The sequence below is a fragment of the Sus scrofa genome, chromosome X (assembly GCF_000003025.6).
Source record: "Sus scrofa isolate TJ Tabasco breed Duroc chromosome X, Sscrofa11.1, whole genome shotgun sequence".
In the NCBI taxonomy this organism is placed as follows: domain Eukaryota; kingdom Metazoa; phylum Chordata; class Mammalia; order Artiodactyla; family Suidae; genus Sus; species Sus scrofa.
This window is the reverse complement of record NC_010461.5, coordinates 56488796-56511842: the sequence shown is the minus strand read 5'-3', so window position 1 is coordinate 56511842 and position 23047 is coordinate 56488796. Positions and strand designations below refer to the sequence as shown.

At 42.4% G+C, this 23047-nt stretch overlaps 1 protein-coding gene across 7 annotated transcripts in view; it reads right to left on the bottom strand.

Moving 5' to 3' along the window:
* Window positions 1–23047, bottom strand: part of DLG3 (discs large MAGUK scaffold protein 3) — a 59541-nt gene that overhangs the window by 19639 nt on the left and 16855 nt on the right. For 6 of the 7 annotated variants that reach the window (XM_021079732.1, XM_013990918.2, XM_003135151.6 and 3 more), the window contains one exon: window positions 8628–8742. In XM_021079732.1, coding sequence (XP_020935391.1) covers window positions 8628–8742 — 115 coding nt within the window. Of the gene's footprint in view, window positions 1–8627; window positions 8743–10993; window positions 11048–23047 lie in introns of all 7 variants that reach the window. The other variant, XM_013990919.2, reaches the window with a different exon arrangement.

Sequence of the window (23047 nt, the reverse complement as noted above, 5' to 3'; positions counted from 1 at the left end):
CTTGAAGGCAAGTGGCCCAGGGTGTGTGCCAGGGTCAGCAGGACCCACATCTAGCAGCGCCGCAGGGCACTTGGGGGAGAAGCAGACTGGGGCCTGCATGGGGACAGCCTGGAGTCCAGCTAAGGAGTCTGGCATTCATTTAGGTGGCCTTGTGTGACAGAATACATTGCCACGGCTTTTTAAAAAAACCATTACCAGGCTAAATTTTCACGTGGAAAGTAACCCAATAAAAGAGAACAGGCCCGAGTAGTAAAAAGAAACCATTTTTCAAATGACATATATTTCATGTAATCAGAAAAACTGTGTAAATCAATTAATTGATTTTGAAAAAATATTGACTACCTACCCATCTTTAAGAAGCCATCTAGCACGAACAGTCTCTCTTAGGAACAGCCTGTAAACCTAAGGATGTGACAGGGATTGGCATCTAGTTGCAAATGGCTCAGGTCAGGCTTTGTAAGAGGATCAAAGAGCACTTTTCTCTACAACATGGATATATCCTCCTGTCTATCCCTTTTCATCCTTTGGGCAAGCACTAGGGAAAAGTCAAGGGAGTACCGTACCACCACCTTCTAAATGAGACTGAACCACTGTACCATAACCAAAATCCTACACATGCAGTGCCCAGATAATATACCACCAATCTTTTCAACCTCTGACTCAAATCACAAGTGAGCAGGGGAAAAAAAAATACATATTTGTCTCGGGACACCTAAAGACCATAATTAACCACTCTGTCACCCTGGTGCCACCTCATGTGTGTGAGCTTATTGACAGGATGATATATTGGGAGACTAAGACCCTCAGAAACACCTTATCCTTCCTGGATCTAATTAAAGATTTTCATGGAGGCCTCCAAGTTAAGGACTGGCCAGGTCAGAGGGAGACAAAGCTTATGTCAGGAAAGAACAAAGCTTATGGAAAGATTACCATCTACCCATAGCCTAAGATCACAGTGAGTGGTCTACATAAAAGATTACTTTTTAACCCTGAATATGTCCCTCCTTGGTTATGGCTATGCGCCTCTGTGAAGCAAGGGAGAGCCAGATCTTGGTTTTCCCACACCTTCTCAAACATCATGGCCAGGCGAGAAAATACTGATTTATCTTAAGAGCAGGGTAAAGAACACATGAAAAGATAAAAACTGAAAGTAGGGGGAGCTGTCTTGTGGCTCAGTAGCTTAATGACGTGGTCACTGCAGCAGCTTGGGTGACTGCTGTGGCAGGGGTTCAATTCCAGGCCCAGGAACTTCCAAATGCCACGAGTGTGCCCCCCCCCCAAAAAAAAACCGAAAGTGGGCAATGAAGCCATCTTCTGGAGCCAAGTTACACCAGCATGAAAAGCAGATGTTTACTTCCCAGGGTCTGCAGGTTGGAGTTCCCAAGATAAGCTTCAGCATGGTTGCTTTAAATGCCACTGCCTGTCTTTCCTAAAGAGAAAGAGTTGCCAAAGGTTTGGAAAGATATGCTGCTTAAGTGGTGACCTTTCAAACAGTATCCCCTAAGAGCTGTCTACAGGATGATGGGGAGTAACACGTGCTCCAGGGGATTTTACCTAATTTTCCTTTCAGCTGGGACCTCACCGCTGAAGGGGAAAACAGAAATATAATCAGCTCTAAGTAAACAGATTACTAGGCCAAAATTTCTGCACTTCAGGTCCTAAATTTTAAAGCCTGGGTCTGAAAGATCCAGAAAAATCATAAGCACCTGGCCCAGCCACCCTGGTGTCTTAGCGAACAGGTATGCAAAGAAAATGGCAACTACCAAGGAAACTTGTCAGGCAGGTTTCTCACAGCAAAGTAAACACTTCAGCACTACAGCCTCAACCGCAAGTAGATGCTTCCTTGCATTCACCTAGTAGCATGCCCACCTCTCTCACCATGGCTCTGGCCATCTGTCTGGCCTGGAAGTCTCTGCCTGCCCCCTCATGCCCTCAGCAGCTCCTCTGAGGCCCAACCCAAGTCCCACCCTTCTCTGTGACCCTGGCCACTCCAAACTGCCTTCTTCCAAATGTATTTAGCAATAACCTTTCTTTGTATTTTCTGTTTATTTAACTCTTGCAGTTTTTTAATCTTTCATATTATATCCCTTTGGGAGAAGCCTTTTGAGGACTGAGGTCATGAATGATGCTTGCAAATGGCGAGACCAGGCTGGGAAAGGGGGCACAGAACACCCTCCCAGTCACTATCCCTCAGAGAGTTCCTCCACTATACTTCCCTCCAATACCAGTTTGGGTGTAAAACATCACTTTCTTCCTCTGGTCAGTGTTATGGGCTGAATGTTTGTGTGACCCCTTTCACAAATTCATATATTGAAGCCCTAACCTCCAATGTGATAGTAATTGGAGGCAGGGCCTTTGGGAGGTAATTAGGTTTAAATGAGGTCATTGGTGCCTTTATGAGAAGAGGAAGAGACAGGAGAGACCTCTCTTCGCTCTTTAGAGCACACCCAGGAAAGACCACTTGAGGACAGAGCAAGAAGATGGCCATCTACAAGCCAGAAGTGGGGGGCACTCACCAGAACCTGAGTTTGCCAACACCTAGGACTCAAACTTTCCAGCCTCCAGAACTGTGAGAAATAAATATCTGCTATTCAAGCCACCCAGCCTATAAGCCTACGGTATTTTGTTATAGTAGCCCAAGCTGCCTGAGACATAAAGTACTACATAAAGGGTACATAATACTTAAAAATTGAACAGCTCCTCCCGTTCTTGGTCCATACAAAGCATGCACAGAGAACTATAAAGTGGCAGTCATTCATCAGCCCTGGACCTTAGTGCAAAAGTTAAAATTTCTAGCAGCTTCTGAAGAGCAACTCAAAAGCCCAAACTTGAGTACTCAGGGAGACACAAGCTGGATCATCACAAGAGGAAAGAGTGCAGCTGGCAGCAAGTCAGGACTCCTTGGCACATCTTGAAGAAGGGAACATGGAGAGCAGGCCTTAGAGAGCAAGTATAAAGTTAGAAGGACATTCACAGAATCACAATTTGTGAATGTTCAGGGTTTACAGCACCTGTTGGATTAGCTGAGGGGATTAAGAGCACAGGTCCAAGACTGACATTTGGGGTCTATGATCTAGCAACAGGCAGTTCCAGAATCACTGATGCAGGAGACTGTCCTACCCTCTGGTAACCCTGAACACTATATAAACTGTTCTTGCCTGGTTTTTTTTTTTTTTTTTTTTGGCCGCATCCATGACATATGGAAATTCCCAGGCCAGGGATCAAATCTGAGCCACAGCTGCAACTTATGCCACAGCTGCAGCAATGCCAGATCCTTATTAACCCACTGTGCCAGGCTGGGGATCAAACCCACACCTTAGCAGCAACCAGAGCCGCCACAGAGACAATGCCAGGTCCTTAACTCACCGTGCCAGAGCAGGAACTCTCATGTCATTGCTTTTTAAGATGTATATTATCATCACTTCCAAATTCTGTCAGATAGTGAAGCTTGCCAATATCATCTTGTTGGCGTCTTAATCCACTATTGAAACATTAATTAGGAAGACAAAGTTGGGCTCCCCCAAGCACCACGCTGGGCTAAAGCCAGGGTAGCTGTACAATTAATATCTGCTTGTTAGCAAGGAGTATCTTCCAGCCTTCTGCAATGAACAGGCCAATATTTCTGACATTGTTTCTTGAATCAGGCCTACAGATGGGGCATGATTTCCTTCCTAGAGTGGCAAAAAGCCTGGGATGGCAGATAGCCAGCCAGAAAGCCAGGAATCCCAAAATGTCTGATGCTGTCCTGTGGCTTCAAAGAATGCAGCCAGGCTAGCCAGAACAGATTTTCAAAAGCTATTTCTACAAATGTACTATCAAGCCTCTTAGTAACCTTTGGAGGATAAGGTCTTTTGTTCATTCATTCAATAAACAAGTGTAGAACTTGGAGGTCTCTGAAACTCTAAACTATCCTTTGTGTTTTTACTACCTTCACATCACATCAGAATGGCCTGAGTTAAATATCTAGCCAACCTGACCCTGAGCAAAATGCTCAAGAGAGGCATATTTCTGTGGATTTTTCCAGTGTGAAAGGCAAATTAATAAGCAGAGCAAAGGCCCTAGACTTGGCAGAAAGAGGGGCTCTGTTCATCCTGCTTATACTATTTAAGAGGCATTTCTAGTATGGTGAAGGGTGGTGAAGGGTGGGGAAGGCCTTTCCATTAAGTCACCAGTGATTTTAAAACCAAACACTGTTTCATTTTCCAAACACTGTTATCTTTCTTTCTCCTTCCTGCTCCCAGCTCCACAAATCCCATCTCCCCTGTGGTTAGTGCAGCTGCAGTTCCCTAGGGCTTCACCTGCTATAGCCTCAGTGCAGCTGCCAGAGGGTGTTATTTGCTTCAAAATAGCTTTGCAACCCCATGCATACCAGAAGATAGAGACTGAGGGAAGGGAAGGGAAGAGAAACACATCAGAAGGGGAAACAACAGTGAACAGAACTCACAGAAAAGGGATCCTTCACATTAACCACCGGCTGTGCAGTATCTTGTGGTAAGCTGCTAGAGGGCAGGAACCACATCTAATGCTTCCTTGAATCTACCCCACAACCATGCCCAAATTCACAGGCCTGTGCCTTACTGCTTTCCACGTAGCAGGAGCTAAAGTAAGTATATTGTTCAGTTGTTCAAGTGAAACAGAAATAAATGTCTATTGTGATAAACAAGTAGTTATTTCTAAGAATTCTGAGTGCTTATTAAAAACATACATTTCCCAACCAGCTGAATCCAAATCCATAGAAGAGGAGCCTGGGAATATGTATTTTTCTAGCACACCAGCTGATTCTTATTAGCAAGTTTGAGAAATGCTGAAGGAACCATACTCTATGGTCAGAATAACCAGGTTCAGGAGTTCCCATTGTGGCTCAGCAGAAACGAATCTGACTAGTATCCATGAAGATGCAGTGTTTGATCCCTGGCCTCAGAGGGTTAAGGATCCAGTTCTGCCATAAGCTGTGGTGTAGGTCGCAGATGTGGCTCAGATCTGGCATTGCTGTGGCTATGGCATAGGCCTGCAGCTACAGCTCCAATTCAATCCCTAGCCTGGGAATCTCCACATGCTGCCGGTGGAGTCCTAAAAAAAAAAAAAAAAGAATAACCAGGTTCAAATTCAAGTCTTGGAATTTCTTAGCTGTCTAACTGGAGTTTCAGTTTTCTCTCCTAAAAAATGAGAACAGTGTGTACTTTGTAGCATTATTTAAAAGATTTTAAAAGCAATTTATTTATTTTTTTAGGGCTGCACCCGTGGCATATGGAGGATCCCAGGCTAGGGGCCAAATTGGAGCTATAGCTGCTGGCCTACACCACAGCCACGCCAGATATGAGCTGCGTCTGCAACCTACACCACAGCTTACGGCAACTTGGGATCCTTAACCCACTGAGCAAGGCCAGGGGTTGAACCCACATCCTCATGGATACTAGTCAGATTTGTTTCCACTGAGCCACAATGGGAACTCCTTAAAATCAATTTAAAAAGATAACAAAGGTACTAATACAGAGCACGTGTTCCCTAAATATTCCCTTTCATCCTGAAGACTCTGGGAACTACTGAAAGCCTCTGAAGAGATCTTTTGCTTCAGCTCACTCTGTGATACCCAAATGGTTGCCCAGCCTCTTCTATAATACCTCCAGTGACAAAAGATCAAATTTACCGTCTCCAGAAGGAGTTCAATTCCATTTTCAGACACTTCTAATCATTAGCTCTTTCCTCCTTGTGTTGAACCTCGGGTGACAGAATAAATTTAATCCCCTTTTCACATGATAGAGTGATGCAATTAATTTAGATTAGGAAAGTAAGAGTAGGTATGGAGGGGGTCCATTTGGAACACACTGTTTGTTTGAGGCACTGGGAGGGCAGCTCCAGACCCGTGTCCAGCAAGTGGCTGATATGTTGGTCTGGAGCTCAACAAAGCGATCAGGGATATTATCTACACAATGACAGGGTTTGAGGCTGTGAAAAATAAATGACATTGCCATTTAAGGGACAGAGTTAATGAAAGGTATTGAAGAATTGTCAGCAAGGTAGAATGAGAGCCTTTAAAGAAGAAAGCAGGTAATTCATGGAAACAAATGTCGTGAAGAGGTCAGACCAGTGGCAGGAATCAGTGAACAGGTCACTGAATTTGATGACTAAGTGGTCACTACTGATCCCTGACGGAGTTGGGCTTCCGCCCCTCTAGATTCTTCTGGAGTCGCCTGGAACCACATCACCATGACTGAAAAGCAGATGCACACTTCCTTTCCTACTGAAAGAGAAGGAAGTTTGGAGTTCAGTTTGAAGAAATAGCAACAGCAAGTACAGACAACTGCAACATTTCCCAGGCTGAATGCTAAGATGGGTTTCTCCAAATTAAGGCTCCCATACGCCTATCTTTTTGGGGAAACACTGCCTAGTACATTCCCTCCTGGAGATTAATCACAGTAAAGAACCCTATTTTCCTCTGTTTTATCCTATATTTGCCCAACTTACTGAACTGCTGATTTTTCACACCATACTTAACATCTTGAGGAACTAGTGTTTCCTGGCACATAATTTGGCAGATGTGGTGAACAGAGATAAACAAGACGATAGTTTAAGGGACTATTGGTATCAAGGGTATTTTTTTTTCTTTTTAAGATTGAAAGAGACTTAAATATGTTTAATAAATGTTGAACAAAAAGAAGCCACTGTAGAGTTAAAAAAAAAAAAAGGCAGAAAACAGGCAACAGAGCAAGCCAGGCTCTGGTAGAGATTAGCTTTAGCAAAGGATCTCAGCTCACTGCTCTAGCCATAAAATATTATGTCCCTTGATGAAGTTTAATGGTTACAAATGTTCACTATGCTAAATGATATTTACTTTACTTAGACGATACAGATGTTATATAGATAAGGTTAGGAGCAGATGATATAAACTATATAAAATGATTCACTAGAAACAGAGTGCAGTTTCCACCCTCGTCCCCAGAGTTAGATGGAATATGTCCGAATATGTCCGTTGCCAGGACCAGAGAAGGGTGTTTCAGGTCGGAAGCTGATGCCCCACTCCCCCTGCCCAAGCAGGGAGAGCTCTAGCACAGGATAGGCGGAGAGGGGATATCTAAAAATAAAGCTCTCCAAAGAAACTGTCTTGCCTAAAGAGCAGCTTCCCACGCACACTGAAGTGCCACATCTGCGGGGGCTGGAAACACGGGAACGGAACAATCCTGACCAAGTCACATAAGTATTACCCTTTTTCGGAAGGCGACAGCACAATTCTGAGTCCACCCATCGGCACCCCAGTGTCTAGGCTGCAGATCCAGAGCAAAAGGCTTTAGTGAAAGAAAACAGGAGACTGAAAAGATCATCAGTGACTAGTCCAGCCTTCTTCTTGCTCTCCTCCCTTCATAGCAAATGTGAAGAAGGTTGCTCTCAACAACAAGTTGAGCTGAGGGTTCATTTTAGAAGAGAACCAGGAAGCATTACAGTGGGCCCAAATCTGGGCTCCTCAGGCCCTTCTCCCTGCAGGGAGGGTCAGGGACCAGCAGCCAAGGAGAAAAAAAAATCTAGCACCGAGAGAAAAACTGCAATTAGCATTTACATTGGTCTCTATCTTCCTCTCAAACCCCAAGGACAGAGCAGATGTCATGTTGCCAGGCAACTAGCAACTATAGCCTCCCCATCTCAGCCCCCAGCTGGTATTAGAGGCCACTAGAAAAAGTTCAACCCAGGGGTTTGATACAAGCATCTCTCTCTCTCTCACACACACACACACACACACACACACACACACACACACACACACACACACACGGCTCAGAGGCGTATTCCCACCGCCTCTTTCCCTGAGGACTTTAACCTTGAAGAGACAATGTTCTTGCCCCAGACTGCTGGAGTTTTGCCAAGAAGCCCAAGCAGGAACGAGGAAACTATCCTTAATTCTAGGAGGAGTCCATAGTGTTCATTTAGCAATCCAACTCCCCAAGAGGTTTGTACTTTGACCTGACACAGTATTATAATGAGTCTCAAGGGTCACAAACTCAGCCTTGGACAGTATCTCAGAACAGCTTTCAGCAGCAATACACTCAATGCTATATATCTGTTCCACCCACCATTCCTGGGGAATGTACATCATTTCATCCCATGTCCCATAAAAAACAGCAGATCAGTGCAACAGGGAGTGAGGAAACACAATTAAAAAAAAAAAAAAAAAGCCCAGAATGCAGCAACCTGTCAGTTCTTTGGGCTCGCAAAAGAGACCCTGTACCAGAATATAGTGATAGCTGATATGCTCAGATACAAATTCTGAGGTCTATTATGCATATGTGGAAGGGGGGAATGCCAAGTTTCCCCTCAAATCACAGATTGCAAGCAAAGTACTTTGAACATTTGAGAGCTATGTGAATGCTGACTAGCAACAATCACCCAACAGGTCTTTTACAATTAGAGCAAACTGAAATTTTCCCATACTGAGTCATTCAGGACCAAAAAGGAAAAAGCCAGCTCACAAAAGAAAGGAGATACTGACCATAAAGTACACAACCTGAGCATACAGTGCAAAGTGTTGTTTTAGTACCAGGAGTACACACTCCCTACCCCACTAGTTAAACAAGAAGGGCAGGGTTGGCACGGAGCTCCTCTGGAGCAGCACAAGGCCTGATACCCAGAAGACTTACCTGACATACAAGGACCTCTTCTCACTTGTTCGCAGGGACCCAGACCCAGAGCTCATACTGCTGTTCATCATTTGTTCTCGCAAGTCATGTATCTTGGATTCAAAACGACTGTACTCTGTTAGGGACACAAGGCAAAAGACAGGAAAAGAATGAACCCAAGAAGCTGCACTGATCCTGCGTGCCAGCAGCCAAAGAGCCGGGAGGACCCTTGGCTTCAAAGCAGCCAGAGTCAGCCCAGTCAATCTTTGCTTTGATAAGCAGAGTCCCTCCTCCAACCACAGACAGGTTTCTCTCCACCCCCAGGCTAATAGAAGAAAAGAATACACCTGAAAAAAGAGTAACATTTGGACATATTGAATGGAAAAAACTTTTATCTGCCTTGAAATCTCACTGATCCTTAAAAAAAGTAACAACTGGAAAGAGGTTCCTGAGCAGCCTTCATAAATCTTTAGAGCAGGCAGCAAGGCCCAAGGAGAGCAGATGGGAAAGGAGACTTTCCCAAAAAGTGGATTGCTGAGAACAGATGGCCCTGAGATGCAGGGTGGAGGGGCAGGAAAGGACCTGAGGCCATTATATCATTGTTAGGCAAAGAAGATGATCTGTTTCTAGATTACTACTTTTTTTTTTTTTTTTTTTGAGGGGACAGAATGGAACGCAGTACAAAGGTAAAACAAACCTACAATCAGAAGAGATCAAGAGATCACAAAGCTCTCCTGAGTTATTTCCCTTTTAACAAACAGGGTCCTTAGCTTCAGTAACAAACATTAAAACAGAAATTCTCCCAAACTCAGATGTCTACTGACATCTCTCTCCTCCAAAATCGTCTAGTCAGTGGGGTCATAAGTCCAAGTGCAGCTCTGTAGCCCACTGACACCATCACAACAGCCTGAAAAAGCCTTATCATTCGGGAAAGGTGACTACAGGTTTACACCCAATTTAAGAAAGCCTAACATGGGAAAATGAATTCTATCCATATAATAATTATAAAAGGCTTTTTATAGGGCTGCTTTGCTGTGACATTTTCCTAGTACATTTAAAATATGATATTCACATTTATCACACACACACATTTTTCAGGTCTATGGTTGCCACATAAAATGGAATACATCTAAGGCACAGGCTGTGATGATGGTAGAAAACAGGCATACTTCATTATGACAAGTTGATTTTAAAGGAAGTCAAAATTTATACTAGGGGTTGAAGGTTGGAGAACTGCTTCAAAAAACAAACATATTTCCAGGGAAAAAGAATTCCACAAAAGTATTTTCATGCACCACAGAGGGCTGGCAAGAAGCATCCCCATCTAGCCTGTATGACTCTACAGGCAGAAAATAAAACACCTGTTCCAACACCTGACACTCCCCTTCCCTCAGGAAAGTAATCTGACCTTCAGCTGGGTATAAAGGGAAAAACTAAAAAGCCTAAAGGGGAGGGAATGGAGTTCCAACTCACACAAATATCCTCTTCTCAACAGAGTATTTTTTTTTTTTTTTTTTTTTTGGCCACTCTGGTACCAATGAAGCTAACTGGTTAAATTCATGTGCTCTTTCATTCATCACGCTCTGGTGTTATGGTGATTTGTTCTCATTACCTACTCAGGTCCCTGAAATCCTGCAGGAAGCAGTTAAGTCACTGACTCACTCATTAAATGTTGGGGGCAGGGGGAAGAGTCAGCAGCTGGAAAATGTCCCTGTTCTGAGGGTTACAAGGCAACACGTCAATACCCAATATAAAGGTAGAGGGTGGTGACTGATCTGTCATAGAAGCTCTGGACTGACCAAGAATGCAGCAGCAGGGCTATCTACCTTTAGAGCCATCCAAGCATGTGTCCCACACTAGGGCTTAGCCCTACAGTCCAGCCCTCTCTAATTGGCTCCTTTCTGGCCCTCCTCCACACTCATCAGCTAAGAGGAGACCTGATGAAACAAAGACTTCTGACCAAGCAGCCCTTTCTTTTTTTTTTTTTTTTTTCTTTTTCTTTTGGTCTTTTTGCCATTTCTTGGGCCGCTCCTGCGGCATAGGGAGGTTCCCAGGCTAGGGGTCTAATCGGAGCTGTAGCCGCTGGCCTACGCTACAGCCACAGCTACTCAGGATCCGAGCAGCGTCTGTGACCTATACCACAGCTCATGGCAACGCCGGATCCTTAACCCACTGAGCGAGGCCAGGGATCAAACCCGCAACCTCATGGTTCCTAGTCGGGTTCGTTAACCACTGAGCCACGACGGGAACTCCAAGCAGCCCTTTCTTGCACAAGTAAAAGGAAGAAATGTGCATTGAACCCAGAAAACGAATCCACTCAATCTATCCTTAAACTGTTTCCCCCTTCCCAATTTGTTTATATATTCTCTTCTTTGGAATTGACTTACCCACTGAACTCCAACTTAGCAGCAGGTCATGGCAGTTGCTTGGTAACTACATTTCTTAAAAAAAAAAAACAAGCCTTTAAAAAACAACCACCAAACCACCATTTCCTCAAAGCTCCTAATCCAAGGTTGATAACGCTGGGCCAGAGGGCCCACTTAAAATAGACTACAGAAAGAGAACAAGGCTATTGCTTTAAGGAATCCACTTTCTGTTTTCTACATGCTACTAAGCTTTCAAGTCTATTAAATAGTGTTTTATTCACTTTTTCCCCATTCAGATGATCCCTTTAGAATTCCAGCTTCTCATCAGTCTCTGCCTTTTATTTGTAGAGTTATCTAATGTCCAGTAAGCACGGAGTAGCCTCTGAATAAATGATTGTTGAGTAAACGAGGGGCAAATTAGAAAACTGTGCCCAAGCTGATGCTTCTGTTCTCAAACTAATAAACCTAATGGTTTATTACACTGAGGGCTGCCAGCTTCACTGAGGGATTGGAAAGGTAAAGAAGTGTTCCCATTTACTTTTGTTCCCAAGGTTAATTGTTGTGAGCCATTGGGGTATATGTTTTTAAAACACTTTTTTGAAATGTTAGTAACCCACACTGGACATCTGATTAACGGACTTCGTTTATAACAAAGAAAAAATAATTCTAACAAAAAGCTGTTTAGAATAGTCTTTAGATAGTACCTCATCTTAATGGAGGAATCATTTTTCAAGGGCAAAAGCTTTACTTAAAAAGCATCTGGGAGGAGTTCCCTTCCTGGCTCAGCAGTTAACGAACCAGACTAGGATCCATGAAGATGCGGGTTCAATCCCTGGCCTCACTCAGTGGGTTAAGGATCTAGCATTGCTGCGAGCTGTGGTGTAGGTCGCAGATGAAGCTTGGATCCCGAGTTGCTGTATCTGTGGAGTAGGCCGGCGGCTGCAGCTCTGATTAGACCCCTAGCCTGGGAACTTCCATATGCCAAGGGTGAGGCCCTAAAAAGCAAAAAAAAAAAAAAAAAAAAAAAAAAAAAACCATCTGGGAGCTCCCACTGTAGCACAGTGGATTAAGAATCCCACTGCAGTGGCTGGGGAGTGGGGGGTGGGGTGTCTCTGCAGAGGTGTCAGTTTGATCCCCGGCCTGGCGAAGTTTGTTAAAAGATCTGCTACTGCCACAGCTGCAGCTCGGATTTAGTCCCTGGCCCAGGAATTTCCATGCACCGGGAATGAGGCTATTAAAAAAAAAAAGAAAAGCTTCTGAATTTTAAGACCTCACAATTTGCCAAGGTCCCTCTCTCCCTTCCACTCACAAATAACAAAGCCATCGCTGGAAAGCATCTCCTAGGCTTAAGTTATTGCTTAAGAAGCCCACCAGACTGGGCTCTAATCCAAAGGGCCTACTTCAAACAGGCCATTTTAAAGAAACACCAGTTAGCAGTAAAATCTCAAGTCTACTAAACTGTGTTATATTCATTTTTTTCCCATTCAGATGAACCAAACCATTTGTGATCCACAAAGATATCTATGGTGAGTCATTACTCCCTCATTCCCTTTACTAATCACAGAGAGAGAAAGGGGGGGGGGGGAGACAATCAGACGTCATTCCCCAAACCAGGGTTTCTCACTGACCATCTGGGGTGCCTCTGAAAGATCAGGATTTTGGACTCTACCCCAGATGCACTGACTCAGAACTTACTGAGTGGGCCCAGGAATCTGTATTTTTAACAAGCATCAAGGTGATTCTGATGCCCAATAAAGTTTGAAACTTCTGGTCTTTGATTGCAACATTGAGTTTTGTTAGTTCAGGGAAAAGATAAGTATCCTGCAGTCTGTCTCAAAAGGAAGGTAGGACAAGAGGGCTAAAGAGCTCTCAAAAAAAAAAAATTGTCAATACAATCGAAAATCCCACAGTAAAGGAAAGTGCTAAAGAGGCTTCTATCCAATGTACCTGCAAAGAAAGCTGATGAGTTTAGTTTTTCAAATCATAAAAGTAACTTTTTTTTTTAAATATTTAACTTTTTTCTTTGGACATTCCTGTATCACTTCCTCATCCCCCTACACAAAAGTAACCAGCTTCTATGAGCATTTCTACAGCATAGATTCCTAGAAATGAAATTGCAGGGTCAAATTATATGCATGTGAAAAAATTTGAGTAGCACTACCAAACTGAACCCCAGCATTCTGAAAATTTTATGACTGGAAGTGAGGATAAACTGCTATTCTAAAGCTTCCAGGAGCTTTTCTTCTCCTGAAGAAAGAGGCAGAATTTACCTTTAAGGACAGATTGATCTTTTGTTTGAGGGAAAAAAACTTTAATAAGCCTTTTGGTTATGCAAAAGTAAAGCCAAGATTGCATTCCGGAAAAGACAAAAGCCAAAGAGGAACCTCAAAAGGTCTCTTTGCATAATCACAGAAAAGGTTGTCTTCCTGTGGATGGAGTTGTGGGTTCAAAAGGCTTGTCCTACCACCTACAGGGCACTCTACCTACCTCATCACGACCAGTCTGCCTCCCTCTACTTGATAATTTCATTCCAAACTTCCCCTCCCCACCCCCATCACAATCAGTTTTGCTGATGTTCTTCCTAGTTGCTTTCTCAATCCATCTCTTTCTAACTTCCATTGTCACTGCCTCTTCATTTTCCAATGACTATTTTGCCTCTTGCTTTGATTTAGGTCACATTGTGTCATCTCTTCTCTGGACCACTGTTGTATTGCTCTAGCTGGTAGTCTGCCCTCAGGCTCTCCAAACTCCAGTCCTGCCTGCTTAAGAATCTTGTTTGAAAAGCCTTCCTAGAACTCCAGCTTGTGGCCCCCCTGTCCAAGTATCTATAGTAACGCAACAGCAACTAAAGAACTTCAATATCGCAACTAAAATTTTAAAGAATGCCAAAATCATCTTCCTGTCACTATCAGCCTATCTATCCCATCTCTCATCACACAGATCCCCTTTTGAGCTACCTGCCTTGAATCCTTGAACACAATCTGTTCATTCCTATCTGTTATTCCCTAGTCCTACAATTTTCTCCCCTAACACTCAACAACATCCTTTACGTCCTTCACCACCTTTCTCTTTTCATCCCAGAAGATTCATTCATTCATTCATTTATTCAAATATTAACTAAATGTCTACCATGCACCGGGCATTTTGAATGCTGCTGGGAATATAATAGCAATCAAATGGTTCCTAGAAATTACGATGATGAAAAAAACAACTATTTAATTAACATTTTAATTACTATTGTGACAACTGCTATGAAAAAAGGGCTAAAAGCGTCTAACGGGGTGATCTGTCTACTGAGGGGGGGATGAGGTGTGTTAATGAAGATTTCCATGAAGAATCGACATTTAACGGAGCCTCTAAGGATGAAGAGTTAGCCAGAGGAAGATCAAGAAAACATTCCAGAGAGAAGGAACTGCATGTGTGAGGGTACGAAATGTCTGGATCACAAGGAAGTAAAGGGATAGTGGCAGGAGATCAGACTAGGAAACCAGACAGGGGTCAGAATATACTTGACCTTGTAGACTACGGTAAAAAAATTTGCTTTCATCCTAAGAAATCATTGAAAGCTTTCAAGTAAAGGAATGACATGAGCATGTGTGTTATCACTTGGGCTATTATGGGAAGAATATGTGTGGTGCCATACATGTAGATTTAAGTTTCTTGGACAGCCAAGGACCATGCTATGCTTTCTCTTTTCATCTAGCCCATACAGTCCCTAGGGGCCCCTGTTTTATAGCATCCAAACCAGCTAGTCCCCTAGCCTCTGCTCAATATATCCAATATTGGGAAGCTCTCTATTCCTTAATTATTAGACAACCCTATTCAAGAGAAAATTCTTGGGAGTTCCTGCTGTGGTGAAGTGGGTTAAGAATCTGACTGCAGGAGTTCCTGCTGGGGTACAACGGGAAAGTCAACGGGATCAGCAGCATCTCTGCTGCACCAGGACACAGGTTCAATCCCCACCCGGCACAGTAGGTTAAGAATCTAGCCCTGCCGCAGCTGCCATGTAGGTCAAAACTGCGGGCTGGATCTGATCCCTGGCCTGGGAACTCCATATGCCACAGAGCAGCCAAAAAATAAAATTAAAAAAAAAAAGAAACTGACTGCAGCAGGTCGGATTGCTGTGGAGGCGCACATCCGATCCCTGGCCAATGCAGGGGGTTAAAGGATCCAGCGTTGCTGCAGCTGCAGCACAGGTCACAGCTGCAGTTCAGATTTGATCCCTGGCCCAGGAACTTCCATATGCCATGAGTTCAGCCATAAATAAATAAATTTTTAAAAAAGAAAATTCTTGTGTTGAGAGCCGTATCTTTTGCTAGCTGGTCCTAAAACAGCATAAACCATGACAAATTATCTTCATAATTGTATGAAGGAACAGCTTAAAGAAAGTCAAAGAGCTGGGAAAGCCTGGAGCAGGTTTCAAGACAACTGAATAAAGCTGAATAGAAGGTAGAGTGTGAACAGGGGAAGGGGAAGTGATGGAAGGTTAGGAGCCAAATTATAAGAGTTTGCAATAGGACCTTCTTAGTAGGTTTTGGGAACCACTGTTAAGTGTTTAAATAGTAAAGTGATACAATTAGAACTAGATGTGGGGGAGTTCCCGTTATGGCTCAGAGGGTTAAGAACCCAACTAGGAACCACGAGGATGCATGTTTGATCCCTGACCTCACTCAGTGGGTTCAGGATCTGGCTTTGCCACAAGTTGTGGTGTAGGTTGCAGATGCAGCTCAGATCCAGTATTGCCATGGCTGTGGTGTAGGCTCCAGCTGTAGCTCCATTCGACCCCTAGCCTGGGAACTTCCATATGCCACAGGTGTGGCCCTAAAAAGAAAAGGGAAAAAAAAAAAAAAACAAAACAGAACTAGGCTTGAGAGATTATTCTGAGAACATAACAGAAAAGAGGAAAGAGAAAGATAACAGAGAGTAGGGAACCTATTCTACTAGTACAGGCAGTAACTTCACAGGCTTGACATAGTATGTGGGGGCAACTGAGGACAGAAAGAAGTGGCAAGAATCAAGAAATATACTGAGGAGTTCCCGTCGTGGCTCAGTGGTTAACAAATCCAACTAAGAACCATGAGGTTTCAGGTTGGATCTCTGGACTTGCTCAGTGGGTTAAGGATCCAGCATTGCCATGAGTTGTGGTGTAGGTTGCAGACACAGCTCGGATCCTGCATTGCTGTGGCTCTGGCCTCGGCCAGCAGCTACAGCTCCCATTAGACCCCCTAGCCTGGGAACCTCCATATGCCACGGGAGTGGCCCTGGAAAAGGCAAAAAGACAAAAAAGAAAAAAAAAAAGAAAAAAAAGAAAAGAAAAGAAATATACTGAAGCTAGAGGACAGAAAATCTGACATCTGATTGGATGTAGGGTGAGAAAGGATCAAAGACAACTTCTGAGTTTTCTCCTGAAAGACCAGGAAAAGGTGGGATAATATCAGCCATAACAGAGAATCGCCATCATGTCATTCAAAATAAGCTCTCTCTTCTCCAGGCTAAATATTATTACTTCCTTAACCATTCTTCATCTAACATGGTTTCCAGGCCCTCCACTACCTCTTCCTTTTAAAAATCCAGTGCCCAGAATTTGTGGTGATGTCACTTCCTTTACAAAACTGTAAGTTCTTTGATGTGGCTTGTTTCCTTCTCAAAGTTTAGCGTGGCAATCTGTACCCTTGTTGAGTCAACAATTTTTACTCACTATAAAGATCCAACAGGACAAACCTGGATCCAGAAATTCTCAAGTTCTGGATCCTCAGGATCTAATCTAAGAAGAAAATACAGGAGTTCCCGTCATGGCTCAGTGGTTAACGAATCCGACTAAGAACCATGAGGTTTCAGGTTCGATCTCTGGCCTTGCTCAGTGGGTTAAGGATCTGGCGTTGCCGTGAGCTGTGGTGTAGGTGGCAGACACAGCTCAGATCCGTAAGCCGGTGGCTACAGCTCCAATTAGACCCCTAGCCTGGGAATCTCCATATGCCGTGGGAGCAACCCTAGAAAAGGCAAAAAGACAAAAAAAAAAAAAAAAATACAATCCTTTTCCTTCCACTCACTCTAAAATGCTAACAACTGAACAACAAAACCACAAACCACTTCCGCAAAACACTAACATATCAGAGGTTTCAAGACCTCTTTAATAGCCTAATAAAGCAGCAAAGGGGACTGAAACGACAATGCTCACTAATACGAAATGGTCACACAACCAAGCCTCCAAATCCATCCTCCCTTTAAGACTTTGATCTTCCTGATGGCAGAATTCTTTTCTCAGGATAAAAAAATGTCAGGAATTCTCTTGTGGTGCAGCAGGTTAAGAATCTGGCCTTGTCACTGCAGTGGCTCTGGTTGATGCTGTGGTGCAGATTTGACCCCTGGCCTGGGAACTTCCATATGCCACAGGCACAGCCAAAATAAATAAATAAAAGAATACACTTGAAGGAGTTCCCTGGTGGCCAAGCAGTTAAGAATCCAGTTTTATCACTGCTGTGGCTCACATGTGATTCCTGGCCCAGCAACTTTAGCATGCCATGGGCGGGGCCAAAAAAATGTCACTAATTTGGAAAAGCCAAAAGGGACTCACTTTCTCAACCCATAGAAAGCTTATTTGGCTCTATTTCATTATGGGCAGGAAAATGTTGTAGAGACAGAAACAAATGGAAGCAACAAAGCGTACTTACTCTGCATGCAGCACAGACTACCTATGGTGTGAATGAAGATATAAAAGGTAAATGCTCCAAAATAAACTAAAATTCATGCCTACCAAGTTTGGAAATGACAACGAAGCTGGGGAGACAACTGGATGACAGGCTTCAGACACACAGGTGTGTAGGCAGGAACGGTGGAAAGACGTGAAAATAGAGTGAAAAAGGGAAATGTAACTTCCTGACCTTGAATCCCCACACAAATACTGAGTAGTGAAGGCAGGGCTGAATAACAGCATGTGACTTGTTTGGCTCTCAACACAAAATAAGTCAATAGCTGCCCAAAGGCTCATTTGTTCCTATGAAAGTGCAGTTGTTCAAATCTCAAACTCATACAGCCCTCATTTGCCATTGCTGAGCTGCCCTGAGCTCAGAGGAACTACCCATTGTGCAAATGTATAAACCTCATGAGAGAATAACAGACTTTGATGAGTATGAATTGTGTTTTAGGTTTCTATAGTTTTTATAGGAGTGCAAACCCCCAGGATGTGTCTAAATTACAAGCATCTGTCCCAACAACATCTCTCACATTTTCGGAAGAAATGGTTGGAGCCAAAAGTAAAATAAGCCCATTAAGAAGATACCTGTCAGTATGGTGATAAGCAGGTGAATTGTCAAATAATACAGTATTTCTTGGAATCACAAACTTGTCTCTATAAAATAATATGAAGCCTATTACTTGGGTTAGTTTCTAATTATGGGGCCTACTGTTTGAAGAATCTGATACCTCTAAAACTAGACAATTTTTCAGGTGCCTTTTAACTTTGACATAACTATGATGTTAGGACCAAATCAATGAGGTCCATAAGAAATCAAACCTGGGACTAGTCTAATTTAAATTTTTAATATGATCTATAAGAAGGAAATCTTCCACATCTACAAATAACCCTAAATTCTTTGAGTCAAAGGAATACCAATTTAAGGGGTACAGATTGCAAAAGATATAGATAGATAGATAGATAGATAGATAGATAGATAGATAGAGATATATATCTATATAGTTATATGAGAGGGCAAAAAAGTGACAAACAGGCTTCCATATGGGCAAACACTGCTTGAAGAAAAGTAATTTCAGCTCTACTTTCAGAACAATGGGATCAGAACTATGACTAACCCGTACAGAAACTTCAGTGTCCCTGTACTGTCACAATGTGCTTCCTCAGCCATGTACATACATAGGCAGGATTCTGGACAACATCCTGATACTGGGAATAAAACAGAAAATAAGACATGCCATATCAGCATGCCATTAAAAATTTCAGATCATCCCTACTGACTAGATGTTTCTGTCCCCCAAAGAGCTTAGTGAGGATGCAGAAAGGGCTACTGAGCAAAAGTGCTATACTATATAAAGGTGCCATTACATGCAGCCACCTGGTCTGAAATGAATAGACTGAAAAATGATTTGCTCTCACATCAAACTAAGAAAAATTTCACAGGACCTTGCCATTGGCTCTTCTCACCCTATTCCAGATCACCCAACGGATCAGGGTAAAAGCTTTGAATAGGGCCTTCTATTTCAAAAGAATTTCACATAGTATATTCAAATGCAAGAGTAACAATGCCTTTAGCTCCTTCAACCTGTAAGCTGAAGTCTATGTAAGAACCACTCCAAGACAAAACATCTCACCCAGAAAACAGAGAACAAAGACAAAATTATAACTTTCCTGGGAGTTTCCATCTTGGCTCAGTCGTTAATGAATCCAACTAGGAACCATGAGGTTGCGGGTTCGATCCCTGGCCTTGCTCAGTGGGTTAAGGATCCAGCGTTGCCGTGAGCTGTGGTGTAGGCTGCAGACGCGGCTCGGATCCATTGTTGCTGTGGCTCTGGCGTAGGCCGGCCACAGCTCCAATTCAACCCCTAGTCTGGGAACCTCTATGTGCCGCAGGAGCAGCCCAAGAAATGACAAAAAGACAAAAAAAAAAAAAAAAATTATACCTTTCCTGCTCTGAAGGTAGTGGGGACTCTTGTTCATAATCCTTTCCACTTAACAGAGGTGCTGCAACAGTGACTGAAACACAACATTTTATGACTAATCTTGCTAACTTAATATAACTGATTTCTATGCTTTACTGTGTCAATTGAGGGTCTAGATTCCAATGTTCTTCACAGTAGTCACTTCAACAGGATCACAAATTCTCTGACAATCTTTATTGGGATAGTGACTGAATTTCTTTTGGGTCAAGTATCTGTGACCCAAAAGAAAGGAGTCTAAAGAAAGACCCCTCTGGTTATTTGTCAAAACATCTGGGGTTATTTTTTAGTAATGAATAACCCCAGAGTAAAATATTATAGAACAGAATTAAGAAAGCCAAAATCCAAAGCATGAGTATGAGTGCATGAATATGTGTGTGTGTGTGATAAAGGTGTCACTTCAAAACATCAGGAAAATGATGGATTATCTAATAAATGTAAGAAATGGTACTGAGGTAACTCCTTCAATATTTGGAGCAAAAATAAGGTAGTGTCCTACCTTACATCATAAAAAGGTCCAGGTGGTTTAAGGTTTTAAATGCAAAAAGAAAAACATTAAATAACTAAAATAAAACAAAGGTGGATATTTATTTTCTCTCAAGGTAGGAAAGGCCCTTTCAAACCGACGGGCAGAGGCACAATACACAAAAGAAAACACTGATAGATTTGACTACATAAAAGCATAAAACATCTGTACATCAAAATAAAAAAAGAGGAGTTCCCGTTGTGGCGCAGTGGTTAACGAATCCGACTAGGAACCATGAGGTTTCGGATTCGATCCCTGGCCTTGCTCAGTGGGTTGGGGACCCGACGTTGCCGTGAGCTGTGGTGTAGGTTGCAGACTTGGCTCAGATCCCGCGTTGCTGTGGCTGTGGTGTAGGCCGGTGGCTACAGCTCCAATTCAACCCCTAGCCTGGGAACCTCCATATGCCGCAGGAGCGCCCTAGAAAAGACAAAAATAAATAAATAAATAAATAATAAAAATAAATAAAAAAAGAAACTACAAAATGGGAAAAATCTTTGCAACATATGTGACAAAGAACTAATATTCTAACTACTTTAAAGCTTTTACATATCAGTAAGCTGATGAACATACCTTCCACATGGAAATGGGTAAAGGGTATGAACAGGCAATTCACACACCAAAAAAAAATGATCAATGAACACACACACACACACAACACACACTAACTGTTCAATTCTATTATTAAAAAATACAACTTAAAATAAGAATTAAATAACATTTATACCTACCAAATTTGCAGAGATTTTAAAAAAATAATATTCCATGTTGGCAAGGATCTCAAAATATACAATCTTATATTGTTGGTGGAGACCAATCTGGCAGACTATCGAAAATCTTAAACATGTTTGTACCCTTTGGCCCAATAATTCCAAGGAATTCATTCTGAAGACACAATCACAGATTCACAAAAAGCCTCATACAAATTTATCCATCTAATGTTATTTGTAAGATCAAAATACTGCAAACAACCTAAATATTCTCCAATAAGGGAATGATTACATGAATTACAGTATGCGTTTTTTTTTTTTTTCGTTTTTTTGTTTGTTTGTTTTTGTCTTTTTGCCTTTTCTAGGGCCGTTCCCATGGCATATGGAGGTTCCCAGGCTAGGGGTCGAATCGGAGCTGTAGCCACTGGCCTACGCCAGAGCCACAGCAACGCGGGATCCAAGCCGCATCTGCAACCTACACCACAGCTCACAGCAATGCCAGATCCTTAACCCACTGAGCTAGGTCAGGGATTGAACCCGCAACCTCATGGTTCCTAGTCGGATTCATTAACCACTGCGCCACGATGGGAACTCTTACAGTATGCATATGATGGAATATTATTTAATTATTAAAACCATTTTAATAAAACATTCATGATATATATTAAGTTAAAAGAATTGATATAAAAGTACTTAAATACAATAATCCCACTCTTGAGAGAGATTCATACATGCCATATGATATATAAAAGTTTGGAGGGAAATACACACACACAAACACAAACACACAGGTTATTTCTGGAGGTAGTTTTAAAGGTGATTTGAACTACTTTATTTTGTATTTTGTTATGTTCCAACTTTCTACAAACCTGTATGTAATGTTTATTTATCCAGGAAAAATATAATTTTTAAATTATGTATTTTTAATTATTCATGTAAAATATAATGAGGCGGGTGAGGAGGCAGACTGAACAGGAGAGGCCAAGGACGAAGCCAGGGACACATCTGTACTAGAAATTCCCCTCCACACCAGTCCTGGTTCATTCATCATTTTCCTCTGGGACTGATCACTCAGCCAGTTGCAGACAAATATACTTAAACGTATTATCACTGTTATCGCCATCTTATCCAAAAGTGGACCAAAAAATCTTTATCAATGCCTTCCTAAAATCTAGATATACCACGTCAACCATATTTCCCTGACCTACCAGTCCAGTAACCCTATCCATTCAAGGCAATTTGACAGTCTGACATAATTTATTCTATTGTGGTGAACCAATACAGATTCCAGTGCTCACCACTTCTTCTTCTGGGTTATTTACAAAACAACTTTTAATAATCTAGTTTGGAATTTAACCCAACATCTGCAAAACTCTTTCTCCTTTTTTGAAAATGTGAAGGACATGCCTGTATCCAGACCCCTAAAGTACATATTTATACAAAATGTTAATTACATCAAGTGGTAAAATCCCCAAATCTCTAAAGTCTTTGCTTTTATAAGATATCTAAATTCAGTGAAATACAAAGGTTCATTTATTTTTTTATTTTTTTTTTTTTTTGTCTTTTTGCTATTTCTTTGGGCCGCTCCCGCGGCATATGGAGGTTCCCAGGCTAGGGGTCGAATCGGAGCTGTAGCCACCGGCCTACGCCAGAGCCACAGCAACGCGGGATCCGAGCCATGTCTGCAACCTACACCACAGCTCACGGCAACGCCAGATTGTTAACCCACTGAGCAGGGGCAGGGACCGAACCCGCAACCTCACGGTTCCTAGTCGGATTCGTTAACCACTGCGCCACGACGGGAACTCCTCAAAGGTTCATTTAAAGAGGAAATCTTTATCACAGGAAAGAAGAGAAGATAAGAACTTTATTAAAGCAAAACTGTTATTAGCTTAAAAGTGTAATTCGGTAAGTCTGTCTAGGTACAAATAGGAACTTGTTGAGCTGAATTCACAACTCACTTCGACTTATCTAGCATAGAATGTGACTTAGAAGAAACATGTGAGATCACTTTGCACAGTCCCCTCATTCCACATACCAGAAAATTGAGGCCCACCCAAAGAGATTGACTAGTATAAGATCATTCATATACTTAAAAGATAAAGTCAGAACTGGAACCCAGGAGGAGTTCCCATCGTGGCTCAGCGTAAACAAAATCTGACTAGCATCCAT